This window comes from Heliangelus exortis, chromosome 2 (genome assembly GCF_036169615.1).
Source record: "Heliangelus exortis chromosome 2, bHelExo1.hap1, whole genome shotgun sequence".
Taxonomy (NCBI): Eukaryota; Metazoa; Chordata; class Aves; order Apodiformes; family Trochilidae; genus Heliangelus; species Heliangelus exortis.
In genome coordinates this window covers 120,319,694-120,343,567 of record NC_092423.1, presented here as the reverse complement: position 1 = coordinate 120,343,567, position 23,874 = coordinate 120,319,694, and the positions used below count along the sequence as shown (strand labels likewise).

Below are 23,874 nucleotides of genomic sequence, written 5' to 3'. Positions count from 1 at the left end.
GACAAGAGGCAATGGATGTTATCCTGATCGTAGCAGGACACATTCCAATCAGATATAAGGAAAAACATCTTCCCAATGAGCATGGTCCAGCACTGGAAGAAGTTTTTAGAGAGACTGCAGAATCTTGCCTCCCAGGGACTGTATAAACCTGGCAGGAGAGGGTCTCAAGCAATCTGGCTGAACCCAAAAGTTAGCATTGTTTTAAATGAGGGCCTGAACTAGATGACTTCCAGGTGCCCTTTCTGAATGAAAATATTATTTAATTTCAGCTTTTGAAAGTCTTTGAAGCTCTGTTTTTTGCAAAACTTTTAGGGCTGCTGTGGACACACGGGTCTTCCCTTTTCTTCACATCAGATTGATAATATTTATTTTAAAAGTTACTGATTTAGTGGCCCAAATTACAAGGTTAAGCTGTGCTCAAGGAGATCCACAAAAATCAGCAAACCTATTTCATACATACACGGTGTAATGCTGTTTAGAATATCCCCATCCAGATACAACGACAAAATCCATTTCGCTTCATCCCAAAACTCAATCACTAGCAAAACATTACTTTAGTATAGGTATATAAGAGCATAAAGAAACAACTTCCTTTATCTCAGGAAAGCTATGTATAGACTAAGTATATGATAAAGTAATCATCACCACAGGAGAACTGCCCACCATTGCACACTGACCTTCAGACAGATACACTGTGCTCCCAACAAAGCAGGTGGCCAAGTTTCTGATGAAAGAACCATTTCTGGGTGCTTCTGTGAACCTGATAGAGACATCTTTTGCCTCTACATCATAATTGCCAGTGAAGCAATAGTCTCAACAACCCAATACAAAAATTGGCTGACATTCCCTCTCCCTTTCCTTTGATATTGCTCTGCTCTTGGGGTTGCCCAGTCCTTCCACTTGGACAAGAGGATCACTGTGTTAACCATGTTTCTTCATGTTGGTCAGTGAGATCCATAAGTAACAGTCATCTCATATTAAGCCTCAATGAGATTAGAATATTTTTCAATTAACATGGTTACTCCAGTGAGAGCCTTTTTCTAACACTCCAAATGTTAGAACTGTTTACCCACCTGAAAATTAGATGACACAAATTTCACCTCGATACAAAAGCATTTCTCCATCATGAAGGCATTATAGCAGATTCTCCATTGAATTATTCTGTAGGTTTTTATAATTTTTATTACTAATTCATAATATTTATCTTTATAAAAAATTATTTTATTACCTTCTTTTTTCATTCCTGCTCGGAAACACTTTTTTAAACGACAATATCTGCATTGATTCCTTTTATCCTTGTCAACAATACATTGGCGGTTGAATCTAGGAGAGAAAAGAAAAGGTGAATCTGTAAAGCATTACTAAAGCAGCACCCAAATTATGAAGAAAAAACCCAATCAACTAATCCAGTTCATCAGAACAATGTCTATAACCACAGATTTTCTCCCTCATTTTTTATTTTATTAGTAATTCTTTGAGACATGTTTCATGTTCACTCGATTTTCAGGAATATACATGTGCGTATAGACACACGCATTGGAATGGGCAAGTGTAGAAAATTTTGGAGTTATGTGCATAGCTTACATATTTATTTTTTTTTTGTGAGATACGTCAGTAACTGGCTACATCAAATTGAGGTGGGAAAAAACAAAAATAACAAAAAAAAAAAGAAGAAAAAAGCTACAAGCAGAAAAAGTAAAGCATAACCAAGGAAAATGCTAATTATCACTGGCATTAAGGAGCCCTTAGCTGCCAAACCTTTTGCTGGTAAAGTTTACTCCTTCTGGAAGATACCAGTGAACAAGGTACATGTTGTATCATTGCAGATGATGACAGGAAATGGGAGGAAAATATTCTAACATCATAATGAAACAAAGACATGAACAGACACAGAGAACGAGACTGCAAGGCTCTCATGCACATCCACATGTGCGCCCAAGAGAGGTGTATATGAGCAATCCCCCCCTCTCAGTTTGCTTCTGTCTTTTTGCTCTGTGTGTTTGTTAGATAAATTCTTCTTCATTTGCAGACCTCTTCCTGAAATCACTTGCAAATACCACTTCAGGGAAATGTCTATGCTTTATCAATGTGGCATATCTGTAGAGATTTCCTTGTAAGACTATTAAGCAATCAAGGAGAACTGTAGTGAACATTTCCAGTAAAAGTCACTCTTACAAAAAGTTTAGTTATTTGTTATTTAGTTATTTGTCTGAATTCACATAGGCTTCCATATATTCTGTGCCCAGCTTAAAATCAACATTTTAGGGTCTTGCCATGAACAGATCAATTGATGAGACATGGTGCACAGACCTGAGGTGTGATAACCTGGGAAGCCAGATATGCAGAAGATGTTTGGATCTATTAGAAGCTGCTCATTCCTATTGACAAGGGGAAATGGTCACTTAAAAGAGTGCTGTAACATTCAAAGTTGGAAGATACACAGATGGACCTCTACAGCTCTTGAAAGAAGACTCATAAAGCTGAGATTTTCTATTCAGAAAATTACTTCATAAGCTAAAAAATTGAAAAGAAATTTTAGAAAACAGCTAGGAATTGCACTTTTCAAGTTGCCATTTTTCCTTTTTTTTTTTTTTTTTTTTTTTTCAGGAGATAACCTTCGTAATCATAAATGAAAAAAAAACCAGCTCTTGAGTATTCTGAATTAAAGATATTTTTCCAGTCATAAGAATATACCATGAACCACATCCTCACCAGGAATTCTGGCTAGAATTCTGTAAGAAAAAAATGAAAATACCCTGACACAGTTCTGATAAGGTCTGAATGCAATTTTTGCATAAATTAGTTAACTTAGTGCCTCTAGATGAACTTTTGAAATACCTGCAAGTATAGACGTGGTTTTTCCGTATACTGCGCCTAAAGAATCCCTTGCATCCATCACAGCTGGAAGCACCATAGTGTTTTCCAGTTGCTCGGTCTCCACATATTGCACAGAGACTGCTGACCCCATTGTCAGCAGCATTCATGTTGACAGCTTCTCCAGAACTGTCTGAGGAGAGGAAAGAACAACACATGTCACTATGGGTAAGAATTTTGACAACCATCCCATGAACAATTTGTACTTTAGTGGAAGCTTTTTATGGCCTTTCCCTTTTTCATTGCCACGTTATTATGCAGCATGGCATATCTGATTACATCTGCTTCTTATTCAGATGAAAATTTTTGAAGTTATAGAGATGTAAACGGAATTTATGAAGTTCGCAACAAACAATTTCATACTAAGCTCCTTCCAACTGAAAGAGGTTAAAAATTAAAGTGTGACTATGTGTATAATTACATATACATTCTTACTATCTTGAAGGGGAACTTTGGCACAAAGCAGTGTTGGCTAGTTAGATTGTAATGATCTCTTATATCAGTTCCCATAGGAGTTGGAAATAATCACCAACTATCATACACAGATACAAGTGCACAGATACAAGACACTTTTGCACAACCCTTAATTAAATTAAAAAAAAAAAAAAATAGCAAGAGGGACTGTGTTATTTCCTTGAACACATTTTCCACTGGGGCAGACTTCACATGTACAAGAAAATATTAGCTACATGATTAACAATTAGTCACTGAATATGGTAAACAATGCTGAAGAAATTAACCTGAAATCAAACCAGATATATTTATTCTTCTTTGAGTCACAATGTTTAACAGACCTGTTCTAAGAAAGCTTTTTCTGTTACGGTTTGAAAAAAGCGTAAACCTATTTGCCATATGTAACTACATTCGTAGTTGTTCACTGGGAGAGGAAAGGTTGACATATTAATTATTTATGCAAACATGTATTAAAATGTCAGGCAAATGAGTTAATGAGCGGTGGACATGTTGAAAAGTAAAACTGTAAATATCTATACATAGTATTTTTCATATTGTACTACATCCAATTGAAATTTATTACATGAATTTATTACAAAATTTTCATTGTGACCCAAAGAGCTTACAATTTAAGCAGAATTCTTTAGACAAAAAGAGAACCAGCAACATTTTTTTCTGCTTTTATGGAGACACAACTGATAGGAATTTTATTGAAAGTTGATAAAATAAAAATTGAATTTTAAAGGTTAATAATTCAGTTCTGTAAAGATTTTATTTTAAAACTAGGTTTGTCATGACCGGAAAATATTTTTTTTAAAATGCGTAACAAAAAACTTTCATTTGGAGTTTTGTAATTTTTTGATCATATGAATGCTGCAGTATAATTAAAAATACAATATTATAATTCAATGATGAAATATTTCAAAGCAATATAAGTTGTGTATGCGTACAGGGATATACAAATTTTCCTTAATATTACTCTGAATCAAAATCTCTGGGAAATTGACCTTTTTTTTTCAAATGTCTTTTATTTCAACAGAACTCTGGGATATGCCTGAATGTGGATTGTTAAATTTCTCTGAATGTTTCTTATTAATTTTCAGCTAGAAAAGACACAAAGGAAGGTTCATAAGAGCCAGCTTTCAATTCCAGACCAGCACTGTAGCTACAAGGTGGTTCATAAATTCTGTAAGAAAATACTTTGGCTAAAATCAAAATAAACTTTCAACAGAAAAAGGCTGCACCTAATAACTAATAATTACAAAACTAATGACTTACAGTGAATAATTTAAACAGCTCTATCACCAGCACATAATGCAACACAGCATAACCTCCCTAAACTGCTTTTCCATTTAATGTAACGTTAACAGATCTGAAAGAGTGCGATTCAGCAAAAAACAAACTACCAGTGAAATCACTCATACTAGAACAAAAAGCTGAGAAATCACCTAAAAGTTAGCTAATCGTTGAGAGCTTCAAAATCACTTAGGGCATAAAGGTCTGTTTTTTCTTCCCAAATCAATAACCAAATTTACTGTTCTGTTTACTAAGTTTGCTGTAAAGTGACATCAGAAATTCAGATAAAACCTCAATAATAAAACTAATTTAGATTCTGTATGGCAGGAATATGTTAAAATGCAGGTGCTAAGTATTTTTCCTGCAGATCACTAAATATTTCTTCTGCCTTTTAAAAAACACATTACAATATATCTATGAATTATACTTTAAGATAAAATAAAACAATTTTAAAGTATATAAGAATATTTGTAAGCTATTTTAGAGAAGTTTAATTTGTTTGACATTTTTCTTCACTTTAATGGACTGACTTTTTTTCCTTTTTTTTGGACGGGGGGGGAATGGTGTGCTTCCTATTTCAAACATAACTTATAGGTACAACTTCTAAAAAATTTACTGCATTAAAAGTCCACCTAACATTAAAGAGTTACATCAGCCAAATGCAAATAGTTTTTCTCAGATAAACATTTGTCTTTAGAAAGCCAATGTGATTTTTTAATAAAATCATTTCAGTCATATATACACATAGGCTAAATTATTAAATAAATATCAGCCCAACAATTAGAAACTAGGTATCAGAAACAGTAGCTAATTTTTTTCATGAGCATCTGGATAACTCTGCCCTTCTGAATGTTATATACGAAATATGCTTTCATGTCCAAACTGTCAATACTAGTTATTCATTTGTCTTACAGTAAATAAAACAACTGCTGAGTACTCCATTTTCTTCCTTTGATTAACTGACTGCTGACAGTACAGTTCAGTCACTTTATTACACATAACCTCTCTTTTATTTTCCTTAATGTTAAAGAATTATCATGTTATTAACTTAAAGTTAGCGATGAAGTGTAAAAGACCAGATTTGCGTTTGAAAACAATCCCCAAACGTTGCATTAATAAAACGTTTAGCTAACACCTTATAGCATTACTGAACTTCACTTTTTCTGTTAACTGGCTTGATTTTGCATTTCGGAGCAGAACTCACCGTTGCCATTATACAGAATCTGCATTGTTTCAAACTCCAGTGCTGTGTATGTCGGATCTAAAACTTCGCTGTAGTTTGCCATTTCCATGTCTAGTATTGGTTCTGAGAGCCTCATCATTGAATGTAAAACCGGTGAAAATGCTGCTCAAATGTACAGCCTTCCCATTCTGTTTCTCAGTGATTGATAATCCAAAGTTAACTATAAATGTGTCACTTAAGTGCTGCAATGGGAGGAGCTGGAAAACTGCTTCTGCATGCTACATTCTACCTGTTGGGTTTGGTGTTTTTTTTCTTTTTATGATACACTGAAACTTTTCTGATAATCCTGGAATGCTTTATGAAATAACCTTATCAGGAGCTGTACTGATTCCTGTTCTTGAGTGAACCCAAGGACGTGCAGGAAGCTTCCGATCTCCTCTGCCCTGCTACACGCACTGTTGTCGCCGTGTGGTATAATCAGTACTGAACAAACCACTCTGGTTTTTCTATGCAAAATGACCATAGGTTCATCCACCATTTTCCTCTGTCTCTTCAGAGCAATAAGGAAGTATGATATGATTATGGACTATCCACACACCCAAAATGATGCGATCATATTTTAAAAGATGATTGTATTTTAAAAGACAGCTTCAAATCCTCCCACAGCTGTGAGTGTTCTTTAATGAACTGGCCACGTAGGCATTTCTAGCCAAGGCTTCAAGCACCATAAGCTCAGCGCAAGAAGGACCACTTTATAGATTCCCTTCCTCATATTCTGTGTTGCTGCCATGGCTCTAGGCACTGGACCTTGGACACTTTCATGAGGTGGCTTCTTAATCTAACTCATCTTCATACAAGATATGATGGCAGCATCTTGTTTTCAAGCACTATTCAGATGTACAGGGGAAAAAAAATCATCCAGCTTCTCTGAAAAGAACCTCTGGGTAAATCCAGTGCTCATCAGGTGGTGGACATGGCATTTACATATCTAATTAAAACAACTCCTGGAAATGTAATTTCCCTTTAATCTGTGCAAAAGGTAGCTGTATTTCATTTGCTAACTGGGTGGTTTTTAATTTTGGATAACAGAATTTCAAATGTTATGACTTCTCAAAAAATTCTTCACAGAAGATTACCCCTGCTGACTGTCCAGTTTATGTTTAACAAGAGCCAATAACAACATATAAAACATTGAAATGCCCATTTGGATGGGAAAAGTGGCTGCAGTTGCTGTTCAGTAAAAGTAGCTGCAAAATGGCACCATAAAAACCTTCATCAAAAAGAAAAGTAATCAATGACACACTACTGATGAAAAATGAAAAATGACAGGAAAAGGCCTAGAAAAAAGCATTCCAGTATTCATCCTGCTCATTTCCAAGTCCCTAGGGCAACCTGAGAGGCACAAATCATCCCGTGGGCTTGTGGACATTCAGATGGAGTCTTATGCCAGTTGTCCTCCTGGCCCCAGTGTAGTTCAGTGTCCTAATTCTGACAATAGCCACTCTTCTATTAGTGGCTATCACAGAGCTACCCCCAAACCAAAAAGTATTTACAATGGTGTTACTGCTTGTCATGGCTGGAAAAGAACTCAAAGATCACAACATCCAGCACCCTCTGAAGATTTTGGAAAGTATCCAGAGGGGCTGCTCTTTTCAGTCAATTGCTAATCCTTCTCCTTTAAACTGCCCATCCATTATTGTATTCAATGACATATGAAAAACATGCAAAAGTTGCTATTTAGAAAAGACCCATTCATTAATGACCAGTGTAACTGCAAATACTCTCTGTACAATAAGGAAAAAGAGAAATAATATATGGAAATTTGATAAGATTTATGACTGAAAATTTATGACTGAGATGTTAGAATATTTCATGCCTACAGTCACAGGAGAAGTTCTGCTCAAAGTATCATTTCTCTGTGCTGAGAGTGTATAAAGTTTCACTGTCTTTCACTGTAACTATTTTTTAAATTTAATTTTGTTAATTTAATTAATTTTTTAAATTTTAATTTTTAATTAAAATTTTAAATTTTTAAAATTAATTTAATTTAAATTAAAAGTTTAATTAATTTTTTAAATTACAAAGTATCTTTGTAAATTAAGGTTGATGAAAAGCTATTTGCTGATAGACTGTATTTGTTTAGGAAAACAGCACTTTCATCACACAATTGAATAATTTTATACTATCTAATGGCTCATTTTGAAAAGCTTCAGCTGCATAATTTGCTGAACTTGCTTCAATAATATGTTGTATTTGTATAGTGTTTGCTTCAAACTAGGTACTAGTTACATAACAAATGTCTCATTAAATTACATGTGCTATTAAAATAATATACAAAGGTTTACACGTTAACTAGAATTACCTTTTGTTTCCTAGTGCAAAAGTTTTGATAAGGTTTTCAATATATAATCTCTTTTTCATACCAAACTTGTATGCTGCACGAACAGAACAGTTTTATTTCAGAACTCTAGTCCTCACAACATTCTGGCATCTGAGTAACTTTAAAATAAAGGAATGAATGTAAGATGGAAGATATCATGTATGACATGTTCAAATACTGCTATTCCCAATGCTGTTAGCAGAACTTCTTCAGTGCTGCCAAAGCAGGCCCCTCTGTGACTACTAAAGAGAGGGAATGAATTGACCCTTCATACTTCTGTCACAGAAAAACTCGTTTCAATTGATTTTTTAATATGGAAAAAATGTACACTATAGGAAAGTCATTCTTTGTACTATTTTTCCATGTTTTGCTAAGGAAATTTCTTACATTCAAATCTTGCATTCATAAAAATGTACTTTCCGGGTGATTTTTTTGCATCACAGAGTAAATAATGAACAATTAATGTATCCTAAGTGACTACTGTAAAATATTAATATTTTTAGGTGGATCAAAATGCAGACCTGAAATTAGAGCAGTTGAGGAAAAGCCAATGATGAACACCTTTTGGTCCCATGTCAGTCCAAGCTTTATAATGTTCACTGGTACTCAGGTCTCCCCACTGATTTCTTTTCATATTGAACACATGTTTTTAAACTCGGAATGACTTTACATCTTGTTGTATAAGATGTGCTTTCATATTATAACTCACCTGCTACTGACAGCCAAGAAATATCATCCTTAGGTAAGCAGAAGTATTAAAATTGTGTAAATAGTTAAACTGCTAAATATTCCTTTCAGATGAGTGATTCTGTAAAGTTGAGTGGGAAAACAATTTTTAAAAATTATTTTTGCATAATTATTTTTGCATAAGGAGAAAGCTACACAATAATATTCTGTTCATGTGGTTTGGTTTTTTTTCTTTAAATCTTATGACCACACAATCACATACAGAAAGCATTCCTATCTTATCTTTAAGACTATTAACTCTGTTAATTGTTCAGCTCTCCATATTAAATGTAATAATTCTTTATGATTGTGGTATAAAATAGAGCACAAGCTAATAAAATCAAGGTTATTTCCATAAAAGTCTTCTGGAAATTGAAAACAAATCTCAAACTACTATGACTACTGAAAACAGTTTTGGTTTTCTATTTTTTACTTTTATATATAAGCAGCAATATGTCCTTTTATTATTCCAGTTTGGTAAGGAATGTAGGTCCCTGTAAGAAAGTCTTTATTCAAAGTTAGGATGTTTTTTTTTCTTGTTTCTCATGTGTTCTATGGAAGGAATACATCCTCTTAGGATTTCTTTGTTTTGCAAGCACAGTGAGTTGTGGTGGACATGCTTGGAAGGCATCCTGGTTTTGTGATTAAGCTGGCAGATTTATCCAATAGATGGATAAAACACACGTGATATGCTTCTCCTCTCATTTGCTGGCACACGTGAGACAGGGCATGCAGGAAGTCTGTACTAACCAAGCTTACTGAAATGGTATGAGCTGAGCCAGAACCTCACCTTACTACAGTAAACTCACCTGAAGATCTCCAAATCAGAAAGATATTTGCCAAAAGCTTGGTACCCAGGAAGTGGCGTGCAAATTTCCGTGCATCTTTGGCATTCAAAGAGGAACACACCCAAGTGACACCTGAGACTGGGAGTCTCTCTTCTGTAACCCACCCTCAGTGCTATGGAGAACACTGCCAGTCACCTGCTTTGCTGCCACCACCCTCAAGTATTCCAGAAATGACCCATGAGTAATAACTGGGAAATGTTTGCTTGTACTTAAAATTATGACGCGTTTGGTATGAAAAGATTTGTACTGCTGGGGTATTACCTTACTCCACAAACAGTTAGAGAATGTTAGTTGAATCAGATCTAAAAATGAGTAATATAATCTAAAGACATATTATCAAACTTCTTTGATTTCTTGGGAAATAGCTTTTTGTGCTTAAGACCTAAATGCCATAATGGAAATATGGATACAGTCTTCTACAATGCTAAGACATTGCAGTAAGTCTCTAACATTGCTGTTACCCTTCCCCCCAAAAAAAATAAAAGACATGCAGAGCTAAACAAGAATGAACTTACCTCTGAGCTGGTTAATATTAAAGGATTTTTTAGAACAGCGTGTGTACCATGAGAATAGATGCACGGTACAACAACTGTGCTCAGTAAAATGATAAAAGACACCATCCCATATGCACTTCTCAAACCCAGAATCCACTATCAGTTTTACCAAGTTAATTTATAGCACTTAGATGCTTCTCTGCCTTTTCATTTTGCAGCTTCCTTTTGAGTTTGTCCTAAAAAAATATTATGCTTAAATAAAACACCAGAAAAGCAAAGCCAGTACCAGAATTGAGTAACAGGTTTTCCCAGCACACTTACTAGGCAAGGTGGTAAGATTAGCTGCAACAAATCACGCCAGGTGAAACATAAATACAAATCTTTGTGGGAAATCTAAGCTAAGCCAGTTTCCATCACACATTTTCAGACACTGAGTAGTTATATTCTTTTATCTAGGTCTTCTAGGAGGCTTTCCACAGGACACTTTGCAACATCTGTAGAATCAGAGTATCATACAGGTTGGAAAAGACCTTTAAGATCATTGAGTTCAACTTTCATAATCTTCCACAACTATTCTAAATTTCTGGAGGACAATGGAAAATGTAAGACTACTGAAACTTCCCAGACTTTCTAGTGTTTCTGTAATTCTCAGTATAAACTATATATCAAATGTTCAACAGATTTTAAATCTTGGTTTGCATGTACACATTTATGTGTATATATGAGCACACAGGAATTTATTTTTGGCAGTTTTGTGACATCTGAATATACCTCTTGAATTACCACAGAGCATAGCTACAAAAAAGGATTTGACAGGGGGAAACTATTCCTCCTACATATTGGATCCCAGTAGTGTTGACATGTTATGTGCACCTAGTAGCAAATCTGTATTTTGCCACTTCAATCCATTCCTGTGCTTGCTTTGTGTTCAGATTAACAGTAAATTTGGTAACCCTATCTGGGGTTAGCAGGCAGTATTCAAAAACTGTGCATTTTCATGAAGAGTAAGGATAAAAAATAGGATGCTTTTGTTTTTACACAGCCCCAGATAAGGTTTACAGTAAGGTATGCAAGTTAAAATTTGGTAAACTTTAGTATTTCACATTTCTATTTTAGCTGAATATTCTTTAGTTCACTTTATTCTTCAAAATTCACAATAGCCACAAAGTGTTGCCAGTTTAGAGAGCTTAAAGGATTTTTGTATCATAGAGTTTTGCAGTGAGATTTGCTGAGCTACCATTCAATGGCTGAAGTTACTTGTTAATTATTTCCTTAGATCAGGTAACTTATTATTTTCAGATACACACAGGAAAATTAATCAGAGACTTGTCTTGGAGAACAGAATGAAATGAGAAAAGAGGAAAGAGTTCATGTGTAAGATAAACCCAAAACATCATAATATTGATAAGCAAAACTAAAAACTCCTGTTCAGTCATCCTTAGGTGATTAGTAATTTGTTAATTAGCCTCCTTGGCAGGTTTTTATGCAAACTTGCTCATAAACAATGTTTTATAAGGCCAGTTAGATAAATTCAACTTGCAACTTATCCACATTTATCTTGAGAAATACCATATAATGTGATATAAATATATTTATTTTTTTCACAGATGCACATAACCCATGCCTTTGTCATACATAATAAAAGAGTTCAAATAAAGGTTAACCAGTATCAAGGTAAAGTTTGTTTGGAGGTTTTTTCAGCTTGCCTAGAGTCTTTCTTTTCTGTGGGATGAATTAGTTGCAGTAAGTCTTCTAATTTTCTGTCCTCTCTGCTGGTGATTGAGTTACAATAATATTCTACATAACAGTTCAAAGTAAACTCAGTACACTTCTGCCCATGATCTAGTCACTAGTAATACTAGTGACTCTGTAACTCCTGCTCCTACGTAAAAGACCAATTAAATAACTGAACAATCAGACAAGTCCCATTATTTTCAGTTACTCTGTCTAAAATTAAAAATTTTAACTAGAGTCTAAACTGACTCATCACATTCCTGCAGAAAGAACGTTGTGTCAACACACTTGGCTTAACTCTTCCAAGCCATTGGTGTGGTTATGCTTAGCTTGACTTCCCTCATTTTTACTGTTACAAAAATCAGTTAAGAGTGTGTTAAAGACTGCAAGTTTAAACTGAGCTTGTGGCAAAGATACAGAAAATTCAAAAGACTACCCGAATGGAACACGAAAGCATAAAGGCATATATCCTGTTCTAATATTTGCATCTGCTCTTTAAAGTAAAAAAACCAACCAACCAAGCCAAACCAAACAAACAAAAAAACCCACAACTTGATTTTAAGCATCAAATAAATACAAAGATTTTTTTGACAACTAATGCATGGAGCTCATGCATTTAAAATACCCTGATTTTCAAAGGGATCCTTTTACTCTGAGAACAATCATGTATGATGGGATTCAGTACTGTTGAAAATCTAGCTTGTAAAATGTACCAAACCCAACCATACCAAGTTTCTAAAACCCCAAATTAGGCCAAAGAAACCGCTACACTTGGTCATAAACCAAGAAATTTCACACTGACTTCCCTATGAGAAGAAAAAAATTATTGATTTGAACAAACAAACAGTAGTATCTTCTTGAAAATAGAAACACCAGGACTGTCCTAAGAATTGGGAAGGCTCTGGACTGCTGATGTCTATTTGGGCAGAGGAATCAGCACTGTAGTAAGTGCAAAAAAAAAAAAAATCCAGTCCCAGTGTACATAAAATGGTGCACTCTGGAGAAGGAGCTTAAGTCTGTTCTTTGTTGTCCACATACTGATCCACTCTGCAATGGACCACCAGTTATCTCTCCATTTTAACACATGCTAGGTGTGTTTAAAAGTGGGAATAAAACAGTAACTACTGTGACTTTCAAGAAATTTAGACATATAATCTTCCAACATATTTTTAACAACAATTTTATTAAGTTCAAAATTAAAAATCCTTTTAAAAAGTTGATAAATATTCAAAGAATAAAGCGAGCTTCATCTTCCTGATTAATAAAGCCAGAACACTGATCAAGCTGAGCAGGAAAAAATTCACAGGCATGGCAACTATGAGAGAAGCAGTTCTATGAAGTTCTACATAATCTCTATCTTAAGAGCAGGTTAGAGAAAACTTTGAAAGATAGTCACAGGTGCAGTTGCAAGTAAACTCACAATTAAAATCCTCAAGATCCAGCCTGAAGTTGTGTACAGATACAGTAGTGTAGGCTACTTATCAGTTCTACCTTAAATGTTAGAGGTAACAGCCATGTCTGGGTGGGTCTTGATATGAGCAATATTCAGGTGGCCATATACCTTGTTTTTAATGTATTCATATAGGCAAACTCCATCGTTTTATCAGAGAACCATGAAGTTATCTCCATGCCTGTGAGAGAGGGCAAAACTACATCCCTCTTTTTATGAACAGAGAACTGAGGCAAAGGACAACTAAAGACAGTGTTTCTGGCATTTGAGACCACATGCCTAGGACACAGATATCTTCATGCAAACTAAGTGCCTAACTCCCTTTGTATACAATGACCAGAAAGAGGGACTTCTAAACAGTTCACTAAACCTGTCCTTTAACAGAAGGCTTAACTGAATCACCCCTCAAAACACCCATTTCTTAGCACTGGGTGTTTTTGCCTAACAAAAGTGTTCACACAAACACAGAGGACACTGAGTCAGGTGAGGTGAATCTATCTAAATGACTCCCCAGATGACAGAAGAGAGATGAAGGTGGAGACCTCAGATGGAAACCTGCACTATCCACCTAAACACTTTTCTAAAAACTGAGAAATATATACCTCATATACCTCACCAGTTACAGTTTATAAATGCCAGAAAACAAAACAAAACAACAACTTTTTATGACATTCAAAAAAAAAAAATTGTAACTATTTTTAACACTCTTAGATCCCATAATGGATGTTTGCTCCAGCTTAAGCCATGTTTCAGAGGGGCTGGGCTTAAGGAAGAGAGTCAGCCAACTTAATGTGTGTAATCATTCAATGATGAACACTATACCCAGTGAGGATCAGCAGAATCAGACCCAGCTATCTCTGTGTTTGATAAAAATGGGGCTACATGTATTATAACCCAAAAATAAGATAGGTGAAGAACATTTCTAATAACAGAAAGTGACAAAGCAAATGTTAAGTTACTGTACCTAAATGCAGGAAGGCTTTCCTGTCTCACCTGCAGTCCTGGGTTATGAATGGGTACTCAGAATCCCTGTGACTGGAGGACAAAACTCTGTAATTTCCTTCAGAAGGTACACCAAGTATGAATACAAGCTCAGAGCCTAGCTGATATCTGCTTTGGCCTGGGGAATCAAAAATATAAGACATGTAAAGGATACAGGTCACTTCCCCACTCTGCTGGAACACTGTCCAGGTGCATCTCCTGGGGCCGGGACTGTGATGAACTTAACCCACAGTGTAGACACAGCCACAGGAACAACTTTCCATTACAAATCAGGCTGCATGACCAAAGTCCGTGTTGAACAAAAGGAGGAATCACAACTAAACTGCTCTATTTATTTTCAGGTCTACTCAAAAGTGCTGCGTTCCAACATTTTGGTGATTTTTCAAAACAATGTGGTAAAGATAGACACATTTGCATCTGAGATAAAGCAACTGTAAACTGTACTCTGTAGAAATCAGAGTACTCTCTACTGGCAACACTTACTCTATAAAACTGATCCACCTTCCAGGTAAGATTGTTTTAATGAGACATTATCTAAGAATATATCTAAGGTGACAGTCTGCTTTTGATCAGTAAGCTCTGTAAATACATCAGCATTTAAAATACATTAGTATTTGAATATTCCTAGCTGATTCGTGAGAATGGCAAAAGTTACTTCCTGTGAAAACATAGTCCTTCAGCTTCCAAAACAAAGCGAAATTACAGCAGGAAACAATATTCTAATTGGAAAGAACCACAGAACAAATTTATTTTGGAGCTGGAAAGGCTGAGTCAGTAGTGGTGGTGTGCAAGGAAACAAAGATGACTTCACTCAGGCAGGTGATGAAAAGTAACTAGTGGGTGTATCCTAGACATTAATGTTAAGGTTTTATTACATGCACAACAAATTAGTCATTTGAAAACTTTCTGAATCTGCAGATGAAGGAAAAAAATACAGATAACAGGATTTTCTTTTTTAGGTAATGTAAGGTCTGGAGCTAGAGGCACTATTGTAGCAGACTGTTTGACCCAGAAGCAACAGTGCAATTGCTGCACCAAAGAGAATATTAGCACTGCCTGTTCAAAATGAATGTCCTGATTGGTTTAATAAAAATGTGACAACGTGCTAAAACTTGGCCTTACCTGAGCTTCTGAATAAGTACAACTAAAACACTGAAACTTATTATGCTTTTTTGACATGTATTGAATTTTAGGGATAGGAAACATGATAAATATTTTCTAATTTAAGAGTGATGTGGCTTATCTAATTTGATCTGCATTGTGCTCTTGGGGGGAAAAGATATAAAAAAGCTACTTTGGTATGTATTGTTGTCTTTGAAGAACAGATAAAAATAAAAATAAAAAACCTGAAATCCAACCATTCCTAGTTTGGCTAATCACTAAATCCTCAAAAAGATAGGAAGTCAATATATTTGTTGCAAACAGTTGTACTTGACAGAAGTGAAGTAATATTTTTCATTGAATGAAAATCAAAGAAGTGAAACAGGACATTGGGTTCTTTGCTAACTTCTGGGACTGAAGGGAATTAAAATGACTAACATACTACTGTAGCAAAGTCTGTTCCCTTTGGTCTGAGGAGCACACTGCTACCAAATCCCTTGATACTTCTCAGCAGAGCATCTCTCCAGCCAGTCCCCTAATTCTCCCTCCAATACAGGATTGTTCTCCAAGTGTACCCTTGATTCTCAATTCACAGCACCTTTCTAGCCTCTCCTGGCTAAATCATGACAGCATTCTCTTATTTTATTTTTTTTAGGTATACATAGATTAAGTTATACATGATGGATTTGTTTGCAAAGATTAACTAGCTGTCTCAAGCAGATTTCATTAAAATACTGCCATATTTATACACTTAGCCAGAATAAGAAGTCAGCCAGTTGCTTCCAACTGTACTTCTGGACATGTTGCATAGAGCCATCAGAACTCATCTACACTGCCTGCTGTCATTCATCCAACAGGGAACAGCATTTCACCACCCATCTGCACAAACAGGGTGTTAAGAACTACCCCATTCAGGGTACAGCCACATTCAGGGCACAAGAATGTACATCTTACAGAAGGTGCCTAAAAGGAGTTTGTTTGCCCAACTCAGGAAAGTGCAAAGTGAGAGCTTATTCTACTTACAAATGATGCAGGGTCAGCACTAGGAAGAAAAAAGAAGTATTTTGGCAATAAAGCAATACTACCATAAGAAAAAAGGCTGGCAAGTGGAAGGCTTCTAAACATGACAGGGTTATGGCATTGTAACAAACCTTCATTAGGCAGCTGAGGTGAGGAACCTATCTGGTTTTAAGACATGGAGAGAAATTTATGTAAGGTATTATATGGGTTGGTGACATCATCCAAGCTGATAACTCAGGAGACCTCTTCTTATGTTGCTGAATATTTGCATCATGAGTATTTTTTCTTAAAGTGGTCAGTGAACAATATTAAGTGTGTTATTTTAAGTATGAATTAAACACATATAAATGACAGAAAGTTAACCTTAGGGTGATAAGCAATTAACAGAATTATGCTGTGACTGCAGCTGATACATAATTAACAACTGCTGCAAATGATGTTATCCATCTAATTTGCCCAGATTGGAGTAGCATTATTCTTAGGCATGTTTAGCAAGTTCTGCATTAATGTGCACTTGAGTGAAGTGCTCTTTACTAACATGTTCAAATTCACAAAGCTGTTATTAGAATTGCAAATAAGATATATACCATCATCATCTCCTCTGCCCATCATTTTCTCTTCTTTGGAACTATTCTTGACAGAAAATCAAATTGTAACAAGTCCAAAGGATGTTTGCACAAATTGAGCTAAAGTGGTGTTATATAATTAAACAGGGGAAATGTGAAAAAAATCATTCTGATGAACCAAGTGGGACTGAATCCAAAATACGTGAGTTGCTGCTGAGTAGGAAGTTCACTGGGGGACACAGAGAAACATTCATTGCAGAATTCACTTAAAGAAGTGAAAAAGGGAAAAAGATTTTTTTCAGGTGTTGTTCACTTAAGGCCCAGAACTGAAAAATTTTTGGCCACTCAAAGACTAATGAAATCAGTAGAAAAAAACATAACCTTTCAGAACTGAGTCTGAGTCACAGGCTGACCAGGGAGGTTGTGGAGTCTCCTCCTCTGGAGATACTCAAAACCCACCTGGATGCAGTCCTGTGTAATGTCCTCTAGGTGACCCTGCTTCAGTGGGAGAGATGGACTAGATGATCTGGATGTGCTTAAGGAAAGGCTGGATCTGGCACTTAGTGCTATGGTCTAACTGATGTGGTAGTGCTAGGTCATAGGCTCGACTTGATCTTAGATGTAGTTTACAGATTTAGTAATTCTTTGATTCTGCTTAGATGTCCCTTCAAACTCACATTCTGTGAGTTTTCAAGGTCAATAGATGCTGAAGTGGCAAAGTCCTTAATTAGCTGATTAAAGCATACCAGTTTAAAAAAAAAGGACGAAGAAACTAGTGGTCACTGGTCTTCTGGTTGTCTTTCTCAGAAGGATACTGGAAAATCTGGACAACTGAAGAAAGTAATTATAAGAGCAGTTGTCTTATAAGGACCACTCAGTCTTGTGATAACAGCATAATTATAGCATTTGGAAAAAATCTTTTGGGTGTACATACTTTCCCCCAGCCTACCACCAATCCCTACAAATTCATAGGTATTCAGGTGGCCTTAAGGAACATATGACCTTTACAACAGCTATGTCTCCAAAAGACCATCTTTTTCTGAGAAAGTGGCATGGCAACATAGAACCACTAGTGATGTTGTCTCTATCAAGAAAGTAGATTACTGGAGCATGCAGTAAAACTTTACTTACATTCAAAAAAGAAAACAACAGAGTAGGGAGCTTCAGTTCTCCACACACAGATGAGGGAAGGATAATTTCCTTGGGTGTGTTTCCATCCTCACCTCTAGATACCTGCAACCAACAGGAGTAAAATAAATGCTAAGCCACCTGCAATGCAAACCAACAATGCTCCTAAAAAAATTCTTATTTATATTGTAAAGGCTGAGAAAACAGTGCTTTCACTCAAGGTACAAAGGCATTTCTGAAGATTAAAGAAAGTTCAAGAAAATGCTTAAGTCACCAGACAATGTTGATGCCAGATTTTCTTCTGCTTGTAGAATAAAACAGCATAGAATTTATACAATGTCTTGAAATACTATCTGGAAGGATTACATATAGGGAATAAGAGACAAAATGGTTTTTAAGATTGCGGAACTGTTGACATAGAAGCGTATGAATAAAAGATTCCCTGATCTTTGGATGACTCTGATGTTTAGGCACTGGGTAAACTACATAATAAAACAGGATTTGTAGTAGAAAAGCCTGAAAGAAAAATAAGTTTGATTTGACTATGTGGAGAGGGTTTCAAGAAGGATGAAAGCATTAAGGAAACGAAAGGACGTTTTGTTGTAACCTTGAGAACTACTTTACAACTTCTGCAGTGAGATTCACTGACTTTCTGGGGTGACTTGCACTTCTAAATGCTAAGCTTTAGCTGGGCAGTCACTACCTTTCCTTGTTTTATGTATATATAGGTCAATGCTACCAACTAATTCTATAAGTTTTTATATATATGAAGTCTGCACATTTATGAGCAATTCTTAAATACAAACAAAACATACACTGGCCAATCACAAAGTTCTTAAGGACAACACTTTTTTTCTGCATCCCAAAACTAGCTCCCTGATATTAAGATTCAATAAGAGTATGCCATTTTTAGGTTTCCTTATTACAAAAAAAAAAAAAAAAAAAAAAAAAAAGAAAATATCCACTGGCTTCAGTTGAGACAGCATTCTTCAATTTTCTTTTTACTTTACCAGCAACCTCATGGGTCATGCATCATTCTTCCCCTTGGAAGAAACTGAAATCAAAGAAAATCACTTCTAGACACCAGTGAAGAAACTAGCTCCCCTTATTTAGGTACAACAGGACTTTAGTCAAGAACAGAGATTCTTACAGTCTAAACTGTAGGTCTGCTGAGGTGCTACATTCTTTATTGATCTTGTAAACTGCAGTGCATGCAAAATAAAAAGCAGTAAAATTATTAGCCCATCAGTACTTATTGTCCTCAGAAGTGATACTGCTACATGAGTACACCAGATTGATTCTGGCAATATCAGAGATAAGAGTGTTTTATTCAATAGTTAAGTATATAAAATTAATTGTTTTCTGCATATTTTCACACGTAGACACTGGATCAGAAACACACTGGCTTACTGTGGAGGAAAAAAGCATTACTTGTAATGACACAGCCTCTCCCACTGGGGCCAGTATAAAGACACACAAAAATCTTTACCTCTGCCAAAGTGAGGATGAAGCCTAGAAATGGGTCTGTTCTTTAACTCCCTCTGTGCCTCTCTCCCTACCCTCTATGCAAGGCAAATTAGTCTCTCCATCATGCATGATGAGGAAAAGTTAAAATCTCTATGGGAAGCATACACTTTTTTATACATCTCCTTTCAGTTGTACATTTTCAGAACTCCCTTACACACCTAAGCCTATAGCCATTAGTAAGGCAGTAAAACAACATAAAATGAGCAAAGAGTAATAAAGCAATCATATCCCAGAATGTTTATTTAGTTGTGGTCCTTAATGATGGAGACCTTCGTACCCAGTGACACCTGGAGCTGCTACTAATTCTCCTGTCTCAAATACCTGGTTATCATTACTCTCAAGACTTATATCTAGGGTTTTAAAGCCCACTTCACACAAATTATGCAAAAAAACCCAAACTGAACCAAAAAACACCCTTAGAGAAAGAAAAATCGCTTTCTGAAAAAAAAAAAAAAAGGTTTGCAAATTCAGGCCAAATCCAGATTATTTCAGAGCAATTCTCTGAAGGGGTACTCTGGGAGGCAGAAAGATGGAAGAAGTGGACATCATGGGCTGCACTTCACAGCCCATACACCGACTTGGCTGGATGCAAGCTAAATGTGGGGCAAAATTCATGTAGCTGCATCAAGGTTGTGTTAAAATGTGTTTTTGTGTGTCCATCTTTGAATGCACTGAGTAAATCGGGCAGTCATACGCAGCTTTGTGGCTGTTGCTTAAGATTAGGCTAAAGACATATCCTTAGTACTGAGAAAGGTATTTAAAACATAACTATGTAGTTGTGAATCTGTTGCCAAATCAGACATTCCTCTCTTTGAAATACTTGACTAGCGGTCAAATTTAAGATGTACTAACTATAATATATTGTGATTATTTTTACAATCACTTCTACATTCATCTAAAATCCATTCCTTTAAAATACTACAGCTCTTAATTTAACAAGATATAGTTATCTATCAGTGGCTCATGATGAGTTTCCTCTCTCTTTACTTCAACATTTATATTATTCTGCAAGAAGCTTTAAGAAAAATAATTTCCATAAAGGGACATTCTGATAGTCTACACTGACTTCTGAATAACAAAGAAAAATGCAATTTGATCCAGTTATTCCTAATGTGGACCAAGAACATTTGCTTGTCCTTCAGAAGGATCTATTTTATTCTAAAAATGGCCAATCCCAGTCCAGTGATTGGTCATAGTCATAACTAAAGTTACAGCCAAAATACGGAAACTTTGTTTCAGTTTGTGTATTTCCAGTTTCAGCTTTCTAACATCTCTAGTTAGTTGGGCTTTTTCTATATTTGTGAACATTAATAAGCTTTAGTTTTTTAGAGTTGCCTCTTTTTGTCATGTAAAAAGTCTGCAGAGACACTTAACTTTCACCTTACCTAGATGCTAGGTATGTCTGTTTTTTCTTTATAATGTTTCTTTCCTTTTAGCCTGTCCCACTAGCTCCTTCTCAGTCGATCTTTTATCTTTGATTTTGTCATTTTGTTTAATTAGACTGACTCCTAAGTATAAAAATCACTTCAGCATAAAAAATATATGTATCATTAAACCAACATGCATTTAGGCTACTAGTGAAACTAGAGAATCTATTTTATGGAACAATTTTTCAGGATCAAAAATTTGTAACATTTTTGAACCTGGAAACTGCTGGTTTTCTTAACACATTGTACTAAAACGCTATCAGACTTTACTTTGTCTTCTTTAAAATCTTCATAACAGATGTTCAGAAAATGCCTGCAAGTGACATTTACTGAGGCAATGTGAAAAGGGTTGGCCTTTGTAATCCTTCCTTTTTTCAGTCCAAAAAAAAAAAGATCTGAAATTTTCTTTTAAATAAATGTGTGTGCATTAACATGCATTTCTCCTTGTGCTTGATGCACCTTCTGCATTGTTTGTTCTATTGCTCTCTCCACCTTCTCCAGAATTTTTTGAGTAGCCATTTGTCTGAGATAGTTTTTACTGCAGAGTAAAACTCTTCTGTGAGTTCTGGAAACTCTTTCAAAGTGGGAAGAGCTGCACAAACATGGAAGCCCAGCCATAAACTAGCAACCACTCAGAACAAATAAATTATGTGACCCAGACATGTGATATGTTGCATTAATACTGTAAGCAAAACCTACAACAGGTTGTGTTTGCAGAAGCAAGCGAATGGGACACGTAGAAAGCACACACAGCTTGGCAACATTCTTTAAACTGTTTGCTTCAAATAGAAAAGTTGGTTCAAAAACTACAGTGAGGAAAAATTCCCCTTTTCATTTGAATGCTCAAGTGTCCAAAGAGCATGGTATTCCGGGAAAAAAAAAAAAAAAAAAAAAAAAAAAAGGCTTGCTGAAATAAAGACACAATAAAAAAGAGCTATGTGTTAAATTATTTCATTGAGACAGGATCCAAAGTAAAGCACTGCGTATAAATCACATCATTTTGCTTAAAAGCAGGGGAGAACAAAACATGGATAGATCAAGGAAAAAAAACAGACAAAGAAAATAATGGGAGAATAGCAAAACAAAACAGTGCCCCTTTCAGAATGATTGAATTTTGTTTAATCCATATTTTACTCTCTGCTACATAATTTTACAATCTTGACAAAGTGTCGGGCAATTGGAAACGGGCTGGAACAACATGTGCGGCTCTTTGTCAACTTTATGCCTCCCTAAATTTAGAAGACATTTCTGAATAACAAAAATAAAAATAAATCAGGAAACAGTGTCAATAATGGGGTCCGAATTATCCAGTAATAAAAAAACTGAAAACACATTTTCAATATATTTAAATAGAACTTTCATAACATAAATAGTGGCAATGAGATTTGACTGGCAATGAAAAGAAAGTGATTTGTAGCTGACTTAAACAGATGACCTTTTAAAAAAAATAAAATTCACTGCCTATATATACTGTGGCTTGTTTACTTACATGTTTAAACTATTGTAAGAACTCATAGTTAAAATGTGGCTAACGTACTTTACTTAATCTTAATAGCAAAAGCTGGCACTCAAGTCTTGGATAAGCAAATATATTTACATTAATAGTTACAATTTTAGTTTCCAGAATGAAAATCAATGTCAATTTACTTGGACACTGTAAATAAATTAACAAAATATGCAGGAAAAATAATATCTACAGATTTATATTACAATTTTCATTACACAAATACAATGAACTTTTGTATACATAGAGATAAAAGAGAAGGTTATGCAGTTTGTCTTAGGGGCAGTTTTATGAAAAAGCCATGTTTAAATACAACACAGTTATCTTTAAGGAAATCTGCTAATAAGATAAAGAGTTGAAAAATTCAAATTATTCTAGATGTAAGAGATTTAAGTCAGGATTTTTTAAGATGAAAACTTCCAGAATTCTGTAAACATTCACCATACTAATTCTTTAGTCTTTAGAGTAGTATCGTCAGAGATACCTGACAAGAATGATAACTGCTAGGTTAAAAAATGGGTTAATTGTATACAATTTTTCAGAAAAAGCATCCACAAAATAATGGCTCTGAAAAATGAGAAACAGATGGAGCAAGCTGGTACTCAAAATCAACAAACTGTTACTTAATCCAAATATGAAAAAAATCATAATCAAAATTAAGAAAAAATAAAGACCTCTAAAACTTTAGCCAATTCAAAAATTTTCTACCTAGCTTTAAGATAGTTAGATGCAACAGCTAAGCTGTGTTTATATTAATTTCAATTTCTACCAATTCTTTACTTCTCTATGAAATAATGTATTAGGTGCAGAGTTGCAGCACTGTGTAGTCCACCTGCCCAGATAGCCAACAAGATTAATGATTTTTCTCTTTGTGAACTTGCAACCAGTGAAGAGCAGAATGATCAACCAGCTTTTTTACAACCTCTGGATGAGATTAATCATGTCTCACAAGTCACTCAAGCTCCTGAAATTTTTCATTCTGTTACCCTTTCATGTCAGTCCTCTTGTTCTTTACCCCTTTCAATCTAATTTATTAGTCTATTATTTTCCTATGTTAATGAGCAGAAGACTTTTACCACTTATTCTGACAAGTTCACCAGTGAAACCATTGCTTGTTGGAGGTATACAAAACCAAATTCTATTAATTGAACCAGTAGTGTT

The 23,874-nt window shown here is 35.3% G+C and overlaps 1 protein-coding gene across 4 annotated transcripts in view; it reads right to left on the bottom strand.

Annotated features, from left to right (window-relative positions):
• Positions 1-23,874, bottom strand: part of HNF4G (hepatocyte nuclear factor 4 gamma) — a 71,517-nt gene that overhangs the window by 13,329 nt on the left and 34,314 nt on the right. For 2 of the 4 annotated variants that reach the window (XM_071737810.1, XM_071737809.1), the window contains exons 2-3: positions 2,839-3,007; positions 1,229-1,323 (exon numbers count right to left, since the gene is read on the bottom strand). In XM_071737810.1, coding sequence (XP_071593911.1) covers positions 1,229-1,323; positions 2,839-2,984 — 241 coding nt within the window. In that variant the 5' untranslated portion in view covers positions 2,985-3,007. Of the gene's footprint in view, positions 1-1,228; positions 1,324-2,838; positions 3,008-5,827; positions 6,013-8,895; positions 8,995-23,874 lie in introns of those variants that run through there. The other 2 variants (XM_071737807.1, XM_071737806.1) reach the window with 2 other exon arrangements.